Consider the following 18,604-nt stretch of genomic DNA (forward strand, 5'->3'; position numbering starts at 1 on the left):
CACACACACACACACACACACACACAAGGGGGTTGGGAGAAAAAGAAGGGAAAACAAGGAAAGGAAAGAAAAAGGAGTGAAAATGGAGGAGGATGGGAAAGGAAGAGAAATGAAAAAGGAGTAAAAGCCCAGACATTCTGGCTTAAGAGAGACATGAGAAAGGCAGCCGGTGTGAAATTATTCCAGAAATTTCTGATTAGGTTTTATAACATGGAGCTCAAACTTAGGAGTTTCTAATCAACAGAAAATGGGTGTGTGCTTGTGGCCCCATTCTTTTTTTTTTTTTTTTTTTTTTTTTGTCTTTTTGCTATTTCTTGGGCCGCTCCCGCAGCATATGGAGGTTCCCAGGCTAGGGGTCGAATCGGAGTTGTGGCCCCATTCTTTTCTCACCCCTCTCCCTTTCTCCATCTTTCTCTGGGAGGGAAGGGAGGCTTTCACCTCTTCCCACTCGTGCCTCCATTTCTCTCTGTGCTGTCAGCACCTCCCAGCATAATGGGATTGTTGGTGGAGTGATAGAAGGACCAAGGGGGCCTCCACAAAGTCCCACTGTAACAGGGAAGAACCAACCTGACTCCACATGGATGTTTCTTTTACTCTAACCTTCCCATTAGAATGCTTTTGCTACAAATTAGTCACTAAAAAGGGATGCTGCCTCCCAGGCCTCAGGGTGAAGCTAAAATACCCTGGTTGAGCTCACAGGAAACGTCTTATTACCCAGGCCTACCTATGAATGACTGCAGGGAAGAAGAAATTAACACATTCTTTACCTGGAAATACCTGCAGCAACTTTTCCCTTTTTTACTTTGCCTCCTCACCTTCCCCTCTTTGTTCTTTAAAAGAAACTAACATCCAAAACCCTAGCAAGGTGGTTCTTGGGAAGGCTTGTCTCGGGTCATCTCCATGTGCTGGCTGTCTGAATAAAGTCACTATTCCTTGTCCCAACACTGGCCTGTCATGCAGTGAGCAGGAGGGACCTGGACTTGGTAGCACCATCAGTGCTGAGGACAGGCTGATGGGGTACAGCTGAGGCACCTGCTCCATCCTTTGTCCATTAAGTTTTATCCCTCTCCTTCCCCCTCCGCCTGCAACTCTCCCACTCTACTTCCCCTACTGGATAAACACATTCTCAATTAAGTTTTATCCCTCTCCTTCCCCCTCTGCCTGCAACTCTCCCCTCTCCCACTCTACTTCCCCTACTGGATAAGCACATTCTCAAGTTTCCAAAAGTTACCGTTTCTATGATGTTTAACAATATCAAAATAATGCTTACCAAAAATGTGACATGCTATTAAGGTTAAAAAGGGATTTTTAAGATAGCTACAAAAATACAAAATTATCTGCTCACTGGGAGTCCCTTGTGACACAGTTTACATTTTAAGAAATGCAGTATAATCAGGTAAAGCGTCTGGATACGTTGATAAATTAGATTAAACTAGTTCATCATTTATCTCTATTGTATATAATCTCTTTTGAAGGTTAGGAAGTATTTGATCCTTTCTATCTATTCTATAATTTTCCTCCTAGATACATAAACTAAATGACACACATAATAAAAATCTTAGAGTTGGGTTTCTTCTGTTTTTTAATTGCATTGTTGCTTTTACTTGCTTCTAAAAAAAAATCCTTGTTGAGATCTTTAAAAAATGTGGGTCTGAGGGACCACTTGTAATTATAATATGTTACATATTTATGGTGCTTAACAATATCCAGATGCTTTCATATGCATAATCTTGATTTTCCTAACAACCTTGGTACAGAAGATAAGGCAACAGAAGATCGAAGAGTTAAAGGTCATATACAAATAATGAATTTTAAAACTGAGACCAAAATCTGTTCCTCTGCCACCTAGCCCACTGGTATTTTCATCCCACCACGTTGTAAATTGGATACTGATAGCGAGTAGGAGGAGATGGTGACATTTCAAGAGTACACTCTTATTTGACAAGTCAATTTTCTAGGTTACTCATTCAAATTCCTCAATTACTTCATGATTTCCACGTACTTATATTCTTGCCTATGTATTATGTTAAAGAAATTTAGATAACCTCAGAAAAGTGCAAAAGAAATTTCAGAACTTCCTGCTATGCTTTTCAAGGTAACTCAATAAATAGCTCACCTTAAATAAGATTTCCAGTTTTTTTTAACTTCTCCTAGAGAGAACCATACCAAAATTCTGCTTCCCCCTTTCTAAGATCTAATTTTAATCTGAGGGAAAGAAAGAAAGTGGGGATGAGACTGTGTTGATCTTGTAAGAACAAAAACTGTCCATTTAGAAGTTTGTCCATTTGTATCTCTCCTCCACTCCTATTCTTTTAGGGGGTCCAAGCACCCAAACTCAGCCCAGTCTCGCTGCCATAAGATTCATTCTTAAGCCTGAACTCATACTTCTTTTCCAATTGGATGTACTAAGTATAGAGGTCTCCAAAAAGATCCACTGAACCAGCATTTATAGGCATTAACATCTGTCCTGGAAAATGAAGTTCATGGCATCAAATAATGTTATAAATGAACGGAAACATACAGATCTCAGATTTTTAAAAAATATGTATAGATTTAAATGTATAGACTCAACCAAATAATACATCATATGAGCAACTGAGAATTTGTCCATTATGATTAGAATTGTAATTCATAATATGCCCAGTCTCCATCCACAGACTGTGAGTTCTTACTGCAGCCTTGTGCAGCAAGTGTGGTATCAGTTGTGGAAATGTTTCCCCAAGAAATGAATTTGAACTTCAACCTGTTCTCAAGTGTTGATAGAAGGGGTGTGTCATATAGCAAAACCATAAACAGTTGGGGGATGTGATGGCCATGGAATGCTACGTGTATCACATGCCAATGTCTTATGCAAAGGTAGGTGTTCAACACAATTTGTTGCATGAAGGAATGAAGGAATGGGTATTGCAAAGCAATTTAGGAATTCAAACACGGACCAAAAGAACCCAAGTTCTGCTCCAGGGACCCAACTGGACCCAATCTTCCTCCCAGTGGCGATCTCAAATCAGCCGATCATACCCCACTTCTCTCTAGTTAATTCCGTGATCCACTGGCCCCAGCGGAGTCGTATAGAAATACACAAGAAATGGAGGAGCAGGACAGCCTTAGAGATGAGCTTTCATTTTTAACCTGATTTTTTTGACTCCTAGGGTTGCTGCTCATTAAACAGGGGAAAAAAAATGGTTCGCAATTTTCAAAACACGTTGCTTGTTAACTCACTCCAGATGCAAACAACTTTTAAGGCAAAAATCACTAGAGGGAACGTGGTGAACAGGGCCTAGTTACCAAATGAGGTCATATGAAAATTAAAAAACACCAAAGAATAAAGAGTCTATGCTCTCCGGGGGGATGAGCTATGCAACCCAAGGAAAAATTAAAACCAATTACAGACACTAATCAGCACTGCATACACATTCAACTCATTTGCATACAACACAATTATCCTAATAAGGTGTTGAACTCAACACGCCCAGCTGGGTTAGTGTGTCTCCAAGAACAGGAGGCGCTGGGCTTTTACCCCATGTGTTGGCTGTTCCCTTATGACCATGATGGTAAATGAACACCCACTCACCAGCACTGCTAGATTTTGAACATTTGAAATAAAAGCAGTACAAACCCATGTGTGGCCAGCATTCAGGCCCCCTCACATGAACTAGAAACAGGCTGATTCTGGGTCAATGCTCCATTTCTAGAACATTCTATTTGATCTTATGTTTTAGAAAACCACAGTTGTCTTATGCTATATAAAGAATTCTTCTTCTGCTTCCTTTTCTTCACCCTGGATGGGCAGAGGAAGGGGACATTTTGAGATCATCTTCCTGGCACCAAGGTCCCTTTGACCAGCAGATGACAAAGGATGGGCCCTTTCCTTAAAGAGTCTGTTGTGTTTGGAAGCAGCTGCCCGTAAGGAAGAGGCTGGCAAGCAGGATGGTGGCTGGTGAGTCTGCAGATCCCTTGCAAATCCACTCAGAAAAGATTGCTTGGGTTCAGAACTGACCACAGTGAATCCTGTGTCAACATTTGTCTCTGCCTCCAGCACCTCAAAGATCTGTTCCTGTCTGAGGACCTTCATTCTGGCCCCATATTCGAGGTGGAGAGAAGGCAGATGCAGCTGAGAATCTGTGGCTGGGCTGCTGGGCTGGCATGAGTGGCCAGGGCTTTTCCATGAAGCGCCACTGGAGCTGTCTGACCCTGGTCTTCCACCGGGCTCAGGGCACTCCCCAGAGCCCATCTTGAACCTCCTGCCACGGTTCCTTCGGTTCCTTGGCTCTAGGGTCCTAATTGCAGAGACAGGAGTCAGCTTGGAGCCCTGGGGGAGCATGTCAGCTCCCGAGATGCCATTCCTAAGTCCGGGTCCTGGATTCAACTGGACCTATGGGACAAGATAAAGAGGAACAAATATAACCAACTTCACCTGGGCTACTTGCCAGTCCTCCTGTTTCCTTAGTCACGTCTCTCCATTCACCACAACCATCATTTCAAACCTTCTGAACTGTCTTCAAATCATCAACGGCACACCCTCTCCCTCATTCTCTCATCAGACGGTCTCACCATCGACATTACCAAGACAACAAAAACCATTATTAGTTAGCTGCTCTCTCCATTTCCTACCAGCAGATTGACCTGCCGCTTCATCCATCCCCTGCACAGCAGAAGTGACCCGTCTCTTACAGAGCTGTGACTTCCCTCACCATCTCCTTCTGCCTTCCGGGGGACCCCACCCTATCAATTTACATTTTTTCCCACTTTATTATCTTGTTTCTTCAGTCTCTCTCTCCCTTTCCCTCCCTCCTCCTCTCCCTCTCTCTCTCTCCCTTTTACTTTTTTCCATTAGCAATTACACCTGCTTAAGTCTATCTTAAAAAAACACCTCTTCTCTGCCCCCACCCCAGTTCTCTCTCTTCTCTCTTTCACACTCAAACTGCTTTATAAAATTGGTCCCCATCCATTTTTCCCACTAACCTTTCCCAACTTCCCATACCCATGGCATTGACTTTTCCTCTTCCCCTTTGACTGAAATTGCTCTTGCTTAGATCACCTACAGTCAGTCTGCTCATCATTAGTTTTTACTTGAGCTCTGACTGACCTTTCTCCTTTACATTCGAAGATGTCTCCTTAAACTTCTATGCCAACACATTCTTCTGGATTTTCTCCTTCCTTTCCATCCACTCCTTCTCAGTTTCCACTGAAGGAGCCTCTTCCGTCATCAGTTCATTATAATTCTTCAGTGCTAACCTGAGATCTCTCTTCTCCCTCTGCATACTCTCCCAGGGCAATCTCATTGCACACCATGCCTTCAATTTTTTTTAAATTTTTTTAGATTTTTATTTTTTCTATTACAGTTGATTTACATTGTTCTGTCAGTTTCTGCTGTACACCATGCCTTCAATTATTATACAAATGATGAGGCTACTGAAAATCTAATTGTAGTTCAGATATGTCTCTTAAGTTTCATACTCAACTTATCCAATGGTCTTCCAGGCACAAGCTCTTGAAACTCAGCATATCCCAAACTGAATTCATCTCCCGCCTCACATTAAATCTATTCTGCTTCCTCTCTTCCCCATCTTAGAACCTGGTGTCGTTCAACACGTATTAGCCAAGCAAGGGTATCAGTTTCCCTTCCCCAACCCCCTGGACTCTGTCTCCCAAAGATCTCTCAGACCTTCCTGTCTCTCCATGCCCCCTGCCCTGAACCCCAGGGCAATCTGTCATCATCTCTTATCTGAATGACTGCAATAGCCCTCTGAAGAGATGTCCCATGGACGCTCTTTCTTCCCTTTAATCCATGGTCCACACCACTATTAGAGAAGCTTTGAAAACAATTTTGATCATGTGATTCTCCTGCCTCAAGTGGCTTCCTACTCCTTTTAAGATAAAAAGCAAAGCCCTTGGGGATTCCTGCTGTGATGCAGCAGAAACAATCCAACCAGGAACCATGAGGTTGCAGGTTCGATCCCTGGCCTCGTTCATTGGGTTAAGGATCTGGCATTGCTGTGGCTGTGGCATAGGCCCCAGCTGTAGCTCTGATTAGACCCCTAGCCTGGGAAACTCGATGTGCCACAGGTGTGGCCCTAAAAAGCACACACACACACACACACACACACACACACATCTAAGCCCTTAATCATGGACAGCTACACCCTTCTCAGTCTGTCTCTTCTTACTCCAGCCTGATAACTCATCACTTCCTGCACTTGCCAAAACTGAACTTTTTTCAATTCCTTGGGCACTATCTGCTCCTCCGAAATGCTGCTGTTTGTGTATATTATTTCCTCTGTCTGGGATATGTCACTTTTAACCCCTTTCCCTAAAAACTCCTACCTATTATCCCCTCCAAGCAAACACACCATTTCCTCCTAGACGCCTTCTCCCTGTCACTGAATCTGAGTCAGGTACCCCTAAATATTCGCTCTGCAACTTATTGGTTGTGAGATTTTCGACAAGTTGCCTAATTTTTCTGCACCGCAGTTTCCTCATCTATAAAAAGAGATAATAATAAGTATCCTTGTCATAGTATTGTTGAAGGGATTAAATGATAATAGAGCCTGGACACAGTAGTGTCAAATATAAGTTGGCTGTTACCATCATGCATGCTGCCAGTAGCTCTCCTAGCAGCCTGTGCCTTCCATGGCATAGTAGTTTTGCACTTGTTTGCTCAAACTCTCGGCATCTTCTTCCAGACTTTGCCAGCTGGAAGAGTAAGGGTTTCAGACATCTTCTTAATCATCGTGTTTCCAGTACCCAGCACAGTGCCTAACACATAGTAAGTAATCACTGGATTTCTGTCAAATCAGTAAATTCAATGCCTAACAAAATATAAATTGTTTGCATGTAGAAATGCATGGAAATGTAGACTTAAAAATTAGGCCCCTAATTATTGGACATTAAATAGACACAAAGTCTTATCCAGAAACTGCAAAACGACAGGCATCATAGCGATGGCTATTTCTGCAATTTTTTAAGAGAAGGAGTATCAACTTTTCTTTTTTTTTTGAGAGAAGTCTAAGATCCTTCGACCATATGGCACAAGTGAGCACATGATTATTAATGTAGAAATACAGATGTGTGCAGTTGGCAGGAGGAATTTCCAGGAGCAACAGGATGCTGAGAGATTGAGACAAATCTCTTGAGAGAGAATAAAGTTCCTCTTGCCAAAAAAGCCACTGAAGCGCATTTGTAGGCATTCCGATCCGGTAGAGCCCATCTTTCTAAGAAGTATTTGTAAAAGATTCCAAATTGAGAATTGGGTGTTTTTGAGTTTCAGGGAACATTAGGAACGGGAAGAGCATTTGTCACTCATTTGACTCTACACACGTGAGAAACGGGAGTGTATCATCATTGAAGAACAATAGAGCTGTTAAGGAGCAGACTGACATCCTGAAGGGAAACTCATATTGTCTCTTACTAACAGTGACTCCGAGAGATAGCAGAAGGTAATTTCTCCTACACTTAAAAAATTAATTAAAAATTAATTAAAACAAATTGTATAGATAATAAGAAACCCCCAAACAATGACAAACTTGCTTACTTAAGGGTTGAATCTAGGGAGTTCCCATTGTGGCTCAGCAGTAATCAACCCAGCTAGGATCCATGATGACATGGGTTCAATCCCTGACCTTGTTCAGTGGGTTAAGGATCCGGCATTGCCATGAGCTGTGGTGTAGGTTGCAGATGCCACTTGGATCCCATGTTGCTGTGGCTGCAGCCAGCAGCTGTAGCTCTGACTTGACCCCTAGCATGGGAACTTACATATGCTGCAAGTGCAGCCAAAAAAACCAAAAACAAACAAAAAAACAAAAAAAAAAACAGAGTTGAATCTAGTCTCTTCCAATTAGCTAATCTTTTTTGTTTGTTTGTTTTTCTTTTTAGGGCTGCACTCAGGGCATATGTTTCCAGGTTAGGGGTCAAATTAGAGCTGCAGCCACTGGCCTATGCTACAGTCACAGTAACATGGGAGCCAAGCCACATGTGGAAACTGTACCACAGCTCACTCACAGCAACACCAGACCCTTAACCCACTAAGCAAGGCCAGGGATTGAACCCGAATCCTCATGGATCCTAGTCGGATTTGTTACCGCTGAGCCACAACAGGAATTCCCCCAATAGCTGATCTTTTGAAAGGTACTTAGCTTAACTGCTGAACTAAAACCAATGATGTTAAACTGCTATCCTATAGTTATACCTATAGTTACTTCAGTGAGAGCAAGAGTGTAGGGTTGGAAGTGTGTGTGTGTGTGTGTGTGTGTGTCTGTGTGTCTGTGTCTGTGTGTCTGTGTGGGCTGTGGACCATGGGGAGGAAATGAGAGGAACAAAGAGGGAAGAATAGCTGAGTGCAACTGAGAGACAGAAATGTGAAAGGAGCCCCCAAGAAATGCTACAGAAGAAGCAGCAAATGAATCACTTGCTTCATGAGATACTAGCTTCTTTTATTTTAAATAGCTAATAAAGAACATCAAGATGAACTTAGCCAAAGGTCTGTTGATAAGATGAAAAGAAATATATGTTTGCTTATGCCAAACTAGCTTCTGGACTCTTACACTATTTGCTTTTCTGCAGAGACAACTTGTTTCTTGACCACAAACAGTCAATCAACAAATATTTCAGAAGCAGCTCTTTGTCTGGTACTCTACTGGAAACAGACATTTAGAGTACTATACTGAAAAGAAATGGCAGGTCATAAAGTCCCAAATTATATGGTGCAAGAATGAAGAAATACAGGCGTTCCCATTGTGGCTCAGTGGGTTAAGGACTCACTGTTGTCTCTGTGAGGATGTGGGTTCCATCTCTGGCCTTGCTCAGTGGGTAAGGACCTCCCGATGTTGCCACAAGTTGGAGCAGGTTGCAGATGCAGCTCTGATCCAGGGTTGCTGTGGCTGTGGCATGGCCTCAGCTGCCGCTCCAATTTGACCCCTGGCCTGGGAACCTCCATATGCTTCAGGTGCAGCCATGAAAAGGAAAAAAAGAAAAAAAAAGGAAAAATAAATAAATATAGAATCAAAATTTAGGTGTAAAATGTTCGAGTTAGGAACATTCTAGGTATGGCAGGTTTCATAGAGGAAATGCTATTTGAGCAGAGCTTCGAGGGTGCACAGGTAAGAGGAAGAGAAAGATACTGCTGGACAAGGAACAGCTCAGGCAGATGCCCATACAATGGAATATTATTCATCCTGTAAAAGAATGACATTCTGACCCATGTTACAACATAGACGAACCTTGAAAGCATCATGCTGAGCGAAATAAGTCAGACAGACCCCAAAGGACAAACACTGTATGATGCCAGCTATACGAAGGCCCTAGAATAAGCTGAGTTAAAGGGACAGAAAGAAACATAGAGGTTACCAGGGTTGGGGGATGAGCTGGGGGAGAAAGAATGGGGATTGTTTAATGGGTACAGAGCTTCTTTTTTTGGGATAAAGAAAAAGTTCTAAAAATGGATAGCGATGATGGTGGTTCAACAGTGTAAATGCACTGAATTATACACTCAAAATCGTTCAAGTGATACATTTTTTATGTTATGGATATTTTACAACCAAAAAAGACACGGGTGCCAGAGGGAGCTTAGAGTTCTGGAAAGAACCTTGGAATAACCAAAGAGTGAGGCAGCAAAGGCCGCTATTAGGTGGGGCCTGATTATGAATATACCCTTGCAATTCAGACATGTGAGCTTTCATTTTATTTGGTAACTTTTGCTATTGAGCCGACAAGGAACATAAAGCTGGCCATCATTTTAAAACCTATGGTACAGCCCTGTGCAGACTCAAGCAGAGGCCTGGAGCCAGAGTGAAGAGTTAGAACGTTGTAATAATAACGCACATTTGAAGTGATGTGGTTTAAAGAAGGAAAAGGGAAAAAAAAGGAAAGAAAAGGTTCCAAAGAAAACTAGAACAGTTGGGGGCTGTCTGAATGTGGGGCTTCTGAAAAGAGAGGCTTTAAAAGTGATGGATGGATCAAAATCTGTGCAAATGGGGGGGTGACCAGAGCCAGAGAAGTTGGGGACAGGGTTGCAGAGGCTGCTTTCGGGTTTGTGTGGATTGAATTTGAGATGCGGAAGAGATGGTTCAATGATCTTATAGGGAGTTGAAAAAGCCAAAAGCTCAAGAGACAGAGGAAATGCAAGTACAGGGGTAGGTTGAACTATGATAACCAAATCCCCAGAATGGCTTTTACTTCTAAATCTTGGGGAAACCTTTAGTTTAGGATGGTGGCTCTCAACTGAAGGAAACTTCACACACTCACTGTAGCCTCCAGGGCGTTTGATAATGTCTGGAGATATTTTGGGTTGTCACAGCTGCAGGGAGGGGAAGTCGGTGCTACTAACGTCTAATGATAGAGCCAAGGATGTGCTAAGTATCCTATAGTATGCAGGACATCTCCCCCACAACACAGAATTATCTAATTTAAAATGTTAGTACGGCCAAGCTTGAGAAAACCTGATTTAGGGGCAAGAAGAGTAGAATCTCTGGGGAAAAAAAATGGCAAAATGATAGCGAGATAGAATAAACTCATTAAGTACAAGAGCTTAATTAGGAGTTCCCATCGTGGCTCTGGGTGTTAAGAACCCAACATAGTGTCCCTGAGAATGCAGATTCAATCCCTGGCCTTTCTCAGTGGGCTAAGGATCCTGTGTTGCCACAAGCTATGGTGTGGGTTACAGATGTAGCTCAGATTTGGTATTGCCATGGCTGTGGTGTAGACCCCAGCTACATTTCCAATTCCATTCCTAGCCTGGGAACTTCCATATACCTCAGGTGTGGCTATAAAAAGAAAAAAAATTGACTGTAAATAAGAAATTTTTGGAGTTTCTGTTGTGGCTCAGCGGAAACGAACCCAACTAGTATCTAAGAAGGTGTAGGTTCAATCCCTGGCCCTGCTCAGTGGGTTAAGGATCCAGTGTTTTTATGAGCTGTGGTGTAGGTTGCAGACGTGGCTTGGATCTGGTGTTGCTGTGGCTGTGGCGTAAGCCTGCAGCTATAGCTCCAATTCAAACCCTAGCCTGGGAACTTCCATATGCCACAGGTGCGGCCTTGAAAAAAAATTTTTTTAAAGAGCTGAATTATGGGAGTTCCCATCGTGGCGCAGTGGTTAACAAATCCGACTAGGAACCATGGGGTTGTGGGTTCGGTCCCTGCCCTTGCTCAGTGGGTTAACGACCCAGCGTTGCCGTGAGCTGTGGTGTTGGTCTCAGACACGGCTCAGATCCCGAGTTGCTGTGGCTCTGGCGTAGGCCAGTGGCTACAGTTCTGACTGGACCCCTAGCCTGGGAACCTCCACATGCCGAGGGAGTGGCCCAAGAAATGGCAAAAAGCCAAAAAAAAAAAAAAAAAAAGAAACTTTGCAGGAAGGAGTGGTCAGCGTTTACCAATGCTGCTGACCCTGACCTCAGGCACTGGTGGCCTTAAAGAGAGCAACAGCCTTTCTTGTATCTGTATGAGAAGTAAGAACACAGGGCAAACAGTGGCCCCCAAGACTGGAGAGACAGACAGTTGAAACAGGAAGACAAGGCTTCTAGGAGCAGAGACTCAAAAGCAGAAACCACTGTAGGAACCAGGATGGGAAGAGAAAAACCTGAATCCTAATTAGCAAATGGCTGGAGGCTTAGTGTGGGACAACTCTGAGAGTTAAAAACTCCAGGGTACCCCGTCATGGCAGCGGGGGGTGGGGGTGCCCACAGTTTTGTGAGATTTCCCTCCAGGAGCGTGAAGAGATTCTCACAATAAATATCGGAGAAAATTCCATTTGTGCCTCTGGAAGGAGAAGGGGGAAAAGGGACTTTTTTTTTTTAATTGAAGTATAGTTGATTTGGAATGTTGAGTTAGTTTCTGGTGTATAGCAAGATGATTCAGATCTTTTTCAGATTCTTTTCCTTTAGAGTTTATCACAAGATCCTGAATATAGTTTGCTGTGCTATATGCAATAGGACCTTGTTTAATCTGTTTGATACATAGTAGTTGGTATCTGTTAATCCCAAACTCCTAATTTATCTCTCCACACCTCTTTTCCCCTTTGGTAACCAGAAGTTCGTTTTCCATTATCTGTGAGTGGTCCTGCTTCATAAATTATTATTATTTTTTTTAGATTCCACATATAAGTGATTTCATATGATATTTGTCTTTGTCTGACTTACTCCACTTAGTCTGATAATCTCTATTCAGATTTTAAAATTGTCCAGAGCACTCTGTTCTTAAAATGCTACTCTTAGGGGAAACTAGTTAATCAGAGCCTAACAGGCCTGTGTATTATCAGAGACTAACTGCCCTGGGGAGAGAGAAATACTCAGTTCCAGTTACTTTCGCCTTCCCTGTGAGAGAAGGAAAGTACTCAGCTCCAGCCCACTCTAGTCGTTCTCTACTTCCTAAGGGAGGAGAAATAAATTCAAACATTTGTGAAGTTTCCAGTTCAAGGCATAGACTCACCAAGACTGAGACAATTATAGAACGCTTCCCCTTCCCCAACTTCTTACCACCACCTCAGTGGTGATATTTGCAGCAGTTTTTTTACCTGCTCCATCATGCCTGGCTATTCAAAAAAAAAAAAAAATTGTAAGGCATTACAAAAAGTAAAAAACACTATTTGAAGACACAGAGCACATCAGAGCCAGATGTGGCAGGAATTCTGGAATTATCACACCAAGAATTTAAAACAACTAGGAACTAAAATATTCCCTGCCATGTCAATAAACAAAGGATATTATAGCCATCAAGCCATCACATTTTAGCCACCTAGGATGGTGAGCTCTGAGGACACTCAGGATGAGAAAACACAGGATAAAGGCTCCAGAAAGCTGAGGTGCATATGTAAAAAAGGCCTAAATTCTGTAATTTGAGATGTTTGGTTTTCTTTAATTATTTGGTTCCTTTTTTTTTTTTTTTTTTTTTTTTGCTTTTTAGGGCCACACCTGAGGCATATGGAGGTTCCCAGGCTAGGGGTCTAATAGGAGCTACAGCTGCTGGTCTACACCATAGCCACAGCAATACAGGATCTGAGCCGTGTCTGCAACCTACACCACAGCTCACAGCAACACCGGATCCTTAACATACTGAGCAAGGCCAGGGATGGAACACGCCACCTCATGGTTCCTAGTCAGATTCATTTCCACTGTGCCAAAAATGGGAACTCCTGGTCTTCTTTAATTAATAGTAATCTTTTGATGTTCTGGCTACCTGGTCTTTTATTGCAAAAACTCATATATTTCCAAGCTCCTCCCACTGCCTCTTTGGATCAGTTTTCTCAGCATTATCTGAGATGCTATGTCCCAGCTTAAAGTCCTCAGAAATAAAGCCCTCAGTCCACCAAATAAAACATAACTGTCAACTTTTAGGTTGTGCAAATTTTTTATCAGTCAACACAACAATGATTACTCTGATAAGGATGCTTATGGATAAAGTAGACAGCATGCAGAAACAGTTGGAGATGTGAAAAGAGAGATGGAAATTCTTAAGGGAGAAAAAAAGACTTTAAAAAAAAAAGTAATAGAGGGAGTTCCCATCGTGGCTCATCGGAAACAAATCTGACTAGTGTCCATGAGCACGCAATTCAATCCCTGGCCTTCTCAGTGGGTTAAGGATCTGGCCTTGCCATGAGCTGTAGCGTAGGTTGCAGATGTGGCTTGGAACCAGAGTTGCTGTGGCTGTGGCATAGGCCAGGAGCTACAGCTCTGATAAGACCCCTGGCCTGGGAACCTCCGTATGCCATGGGTGTAGCCCTAAAAAGATAAAAATAAATAAATAAGTAAATAAATAAATAAGTAAATAAAACTAATAGAAATAAAGACTAACTTTGATGGGCTTACTAGAAGACTAAACACAACTGAAGAAAGAAACTCTGAGCTAGAGGACATATCAGTAGAATCCTTGAAAAACAAAAAGCAAAAAAAAAAAAAAAAGACTGTAAAAAAAGGACAGGATAACTAAGGACTGTGGGACAACCACAAAAAGAAGGATAGACACATCATGGAAATACCAGAAGAAGAAAGAAAGGAATAGAAGAAACATTTGAAACAATAATGACTGAGAATTTCCCACAAATTCATATCTGGCACCAAACCACAGACACATCCATCAAGGATGGACACAGCAGACTGAAAGTTGCCAAAGGGAGAACAGGGTGGACACTCAATTAAAAACGTGGCGAATGAATGAACAGTGACAGATCTGGTCATGTATTCAGACACTCGTTCATTTACTGAGCAGCTACTATATACCTCGTTGTCATGCTCCTCAGGAATACCCTGAGAAGCACCAGACAGAATGCCCTGACACAAGCTCATGTGGGTAGAGACATGATGAGACATTTAGCGGCCTTCTTTTTTTTTTTTGTCTTTTTGCCATTTCTTGGGTCGCTCCAGTGGCATATGGAGGTTCCCAGGCTAGGGGTCGAATCGGAGCTATAGCCGCCGGCCTACACCAGAGCCACAGCAACGCAAGATCCGTGCCGCGTCTGCAACCTACACCACAGCTCACGGCAACGCCGGATCATTAACCCACTGAGCAAGGGCAGGGACCGAACCCACAACCTCATGGTTCCTAGTCAGATTCGTTAACCACTGCGCCACGACGGGGCCACAACTCAGAAAGATAGTTCTCAGAGCTGCTGGCAGCCAGCTGGTGACCACAGGGGCCTATGTGAGTAAAGGGTAGAGCTGAGAACTGGATTCTAGGCCTGCTGCTTAAGACCCAGGCTGCTTAACTTACAAAAGTCCACACATTTACCCCCATCCTCTCTCCCCCCTAAAGAAGTTTGGGCTGGATTTTCTATGCTGAAAAATTCACCCCACTGTAGGATTGAAGTAGCTACAATGTGTTGCCTTTCATGCTATATTATAGGCAGGCCTTTATATATGCTTTCTTCAGGGATTTTTTAATGACACCAGAAACAGAAGTTTCCAGAAGGTAATCCCCCGTTTTGTTTGCAAATCCTAGACACATTGACATTTTTTTTCCAAAAAAAACAAAACAAAAACTATACTGCACACCCCAGATTTGACTTAACTTCCCAAAGTAATTAAGCTGTGTAAGCTGTGGTTCAGAAGTGAAAATGTCAGTTAGTTTTTAAAAGAGAAAGGATTAAAAATGCATCCCCTGCTGCACACACATATTAAATTTTTGCTTGACAGTGAGGTTTAAATTCTGGAGATTAAGGCTGAAGGAAAAACTCTAGATGCCTTGGAAATTAGTGAGTTATGTAACAGGCAACTAACAGAAACAGTGCCTGTCTGCCTTAAGTGAATAAGAAGGTAAATAATTTAGAGATCATTTCATATAGAATCAAAATGACTCATATTTTATTAATAGCTCAAAGCTGATGACAACAAAATTAATCTAAAGGAAAGATAATTCATCTTTTGCCTGTTTTTACTTTATCCAAAAGGCCTTAAAGGGGTTTCTAGCCATTTCTCAAGGTGGGAAGCCACAGAAATTTTGCTGTGACTATCACATACACCTCTCTGCCTGTGCGTGTGTGCACACGCGCGCACACACACACACACACACACACACACACCACTAGACTGCAGTGGTCACCTACCTGGCTTTGGAATCAGGTAAACATTTCCTCTTGTGTCTGAGATAAATAACTGATCTTGTTACCCCAGTTTTCCCTTAGTTTCCCCTTCTGCAAAACTTCCTAGGTTATAAGAAGGACTAAATAAAATAATCAATGTGAAATACTTAGCCTGGGACATAATACAAGCAGTAAAATCTCAGAGTGCATTCTAGGCCTTATCTTAAACCCTTCATAAGTGTTAAAACATTTAATGTAGATAACAATCTATATTCTAGGAAGATGCTAATATTACTCTCATTGTGCTAATGAAAAAACCAAGTCTTCAAATCAAAGCAGCTACTAAATGGCAAGGCTCAACTGCCATGTGATACATTGTAAGAAAAGACTCCTGCTAGATCTCATGACTGCGTTTGCGTTCAATAGGATGCTTTCATTTCAAAATTTTCTTTTGAAAGCTTCTAACCAACTAATTTGATTAGGGGTAAAATTGGACAGTGATGCAGGATGCTTACAAATTAAGTCAACAGGACTGCATACTTAATATCCCAACCATAATTACAACTTCAACGTCTTTAGGTCCAAATGGAAAAAACTCAAGATATTTCTGAACCCAAAGAGTGCACACAGTATTTGCGTATAGTTGAGGAGTATGACTAAAGGAAAATCTGACAAAGAGAGTATTGTCTGATTCTATTCCAAACTACTTGTGTAAGCTACCAGCTCACAGAATCTGAACTTCCTGATCTGTCAGATGAGGTTTAATTAAATCAGTGACTCGCAACCATGCTACAACCTGTATATTAGAACTATCCAAGGAGCTTTTTGAGAAATACCCCCAAAGAGTCTAATCTAATGGACCTGGGGTGCAGCCATTGCCCAGGAATATTTGAAAACGACCCAGAAATTCTGATGTGCAACCAAGGTTGAGAAGCACGTGAGAACCAGGACATTACACCATCTCTCCCATGGGAAATCACCGTTCCACATGTATCTAGAAGTCAGAGAGGCCAGACAGAAATACCTGAAGTAGAATCTTGTTGCCATCATAGTCCTGTGTTTGCCAGCGGGTGCGGCTGATGGGGACACAAGGATGGGGCAGGAGAGGCACTAACTGGCCAATCTCTTGAACCTTGAACTGCAACACCGAAGCCTCTTTGGGGTCCACCGCCATTCCGAGGGGCAGCTGCTTCAGGGAGAGCTGCAGAGTAAAGCTCTCGGTGGCGTAGAGCACAAAGAAACAGAAGTCACTCTTCTGCAAGGTGGCTTCCCTCTGCAGGATCATCTCATACAGCCGGATGGCATCCTCGTAGTTATCGAAGCTGCAATAGAGCGTCACTCTCAGGATCTCGGTGTCACCGTGCACCTGCCTCACTCCCCAGACGGGCATCTGGTGGTCCAGACTGTAGAATTCCTGGCTGGCGAGAATGTAGGGGCACGGTCTTCCCTGCACGTTCTGGGCAGGGTAGCACTGCCATGGCCAATGCTGGAGGGAGTCCAGAACGCGAAATAGCCGCTCCTCCCCGAGGCTCTCGTGCAGGAAGAGCAAAACAGACATCCCCGGGAATCGTGACCGCCTGGAGTGGCACTTGTCATAGTATTTCACCGGACTGACCCGCTCGGACACCAGAAAGAGACGGACCTCTGGGCAAATGCAGTCCAGGAGTTGGTCCAGGGTTTGCTGCAGAAGTGAGCCATGCCCAGAGTTGGCAAGGAGGTGGACAGTCATGGCCAGAGGCTCCCGTGTTTCTTCCATCGTGGACTCCAAGGATGACAAAGGATGCCAGCGGGGAGGGCACGCTGGTCCAGCTTCTGAAAGGAACGGAGGGGCGGGCGGTTCCCAGCGCAGCCTTCTGCCCACAGGGAAAGCTTCAGGACTTCAGAGCCCAGCCCTTACCCTGTGCTGCTGGTTGCCTCCAGCCACACTGAGAGAATCCCCACAAATTTCAGGCACAGCAGCCTCCCCGACACACCGCAGTAGCGGGGTCAGTGTCATCCAGCAGGTGGATAATGTAACTGCGTGTGCGGGGCTCTTTCGGGCGCTCCCAGGGTTTCTGTTTGACCTAAAAACCTATAATCCTGAGAAACACCGGGGGTGGGTGGTTCTGACAGACGCTCAGTAAAGGAAATGACCAGGCAGAAAGGAACACAGTCGGCTCTGTGAGGCTGATAGCAATCTGGTTGGTTGGAAAGACATTCACTTCATGGACCCACAATGGATTCTGATTTCCTCCCTACGTCCCCATGTTTACAGTAGCCTCCAGGCCACCTGAACACAATGACTGCTTGAAAACAATTCTCAAAACTTGTCCCCTTGCCAGGATTTTTTCACCCTTTGTTTTTTTTATTTGATGCTTGAACAATTGATGCCAGGGCGTTGGAGAGAAGCTGTTTTACCTCAGTAATTTTGACCGTTTAACTGAAAACAATTTACTCTGCTGCGAAGTCTGAAAATAATTTACTCTGCACAACAGACATTTGTTCACACCCATTCTTTAGAGTGAGAGCTTTCCAATGTCAATAACAATCATTGCTCATGTCCATTGAGGATTTACTACGTATGGATCATAAATTGCTCTAGAGCTTTACATAAATTGATTTAGTCCTACAGCAAAACGATGATCCCCCAATTACTGAGGAAGAAACCGAGGCATAGAAAAGCCAAATAATTTGCCCAAGATGTCACAGCTAAGAAGTGACCAAGGGAAGATCGAACCCAGGAACTGAGTGACCCCTCCACTCCCCCGTGAACCAGAGAGGAGGTACCTCTCTGGGACCCAGATGTCCTGGACTGGGCATCCTTAGCATAACGAAAAGATGCCCAGGCAAGTTCTAGCTAAGGACACACATTTCCCAGAATTCTGTGTTGCTGCTGAATCTTAACTGAATAATCTCCAGTAAGAATATCCAAGCTCTAAACATAACACTCACCCTAATGGGCTCTAAATATCCATTTAAAAATCATTTGCTATTTTGATAGCTGTGCTTCTAAAAATGTAGACAAGCACATTTTTCCAAATGTAATTCTTAAAATAAGCAGTTTATTGATGCTTATCATGAAACATGGTGTAACTTTACTTTTTATAAATTAAAAGGTACTTTT

General features: G+C 43.1%; 1 protein-coding gene across 1 annotated transcript; it reads right to left on the reverse strand.

Moving 5' to 3' along the window:
• Nucleotides 1–1,564: 1,564 nt before the first annotated feature.
• Nucleotides 1,565–17,635, reverse strand: FAM124B (family with sequence similarity 124 member B). The gene is made up of 2 exons (XM_003359664.6): nt 16,526–17,635; nt 1,565–4,372 (listed from the first exon to the last, which is right to left on the reverse strand). Exons 1-2 carry the CDS (start codon nt 17,255–17,257, stop codon nt 3,740–3,742), a joined length of 1,365 nt encoding a protein of 454 aa, XP_003359712.4. The 5' UTR covers nt 17,258–17,635; the 3' UTR covers nt 1,565–3,739.
• Nucleotides 17,636–18,604: the final 969 nt, after the last annotated feature.

The sequence above is a fragment of the Sus scrofa genome, chromosome 15 (assembly GCF_054392235.1).
Source record: "Sus scrofa isolate SSC_HxYL_T2T_F1_AM1 chromosome 15, Sscrofa_HxYL_maternal_Yorkshire_Landrace_v2.0, whole genome shotgun sequence".
NCBI lineage: Eukaryota > Metazoa > Chordata > Mammalia > Artiodactyla > Suidae > Sus > Sus scrofa.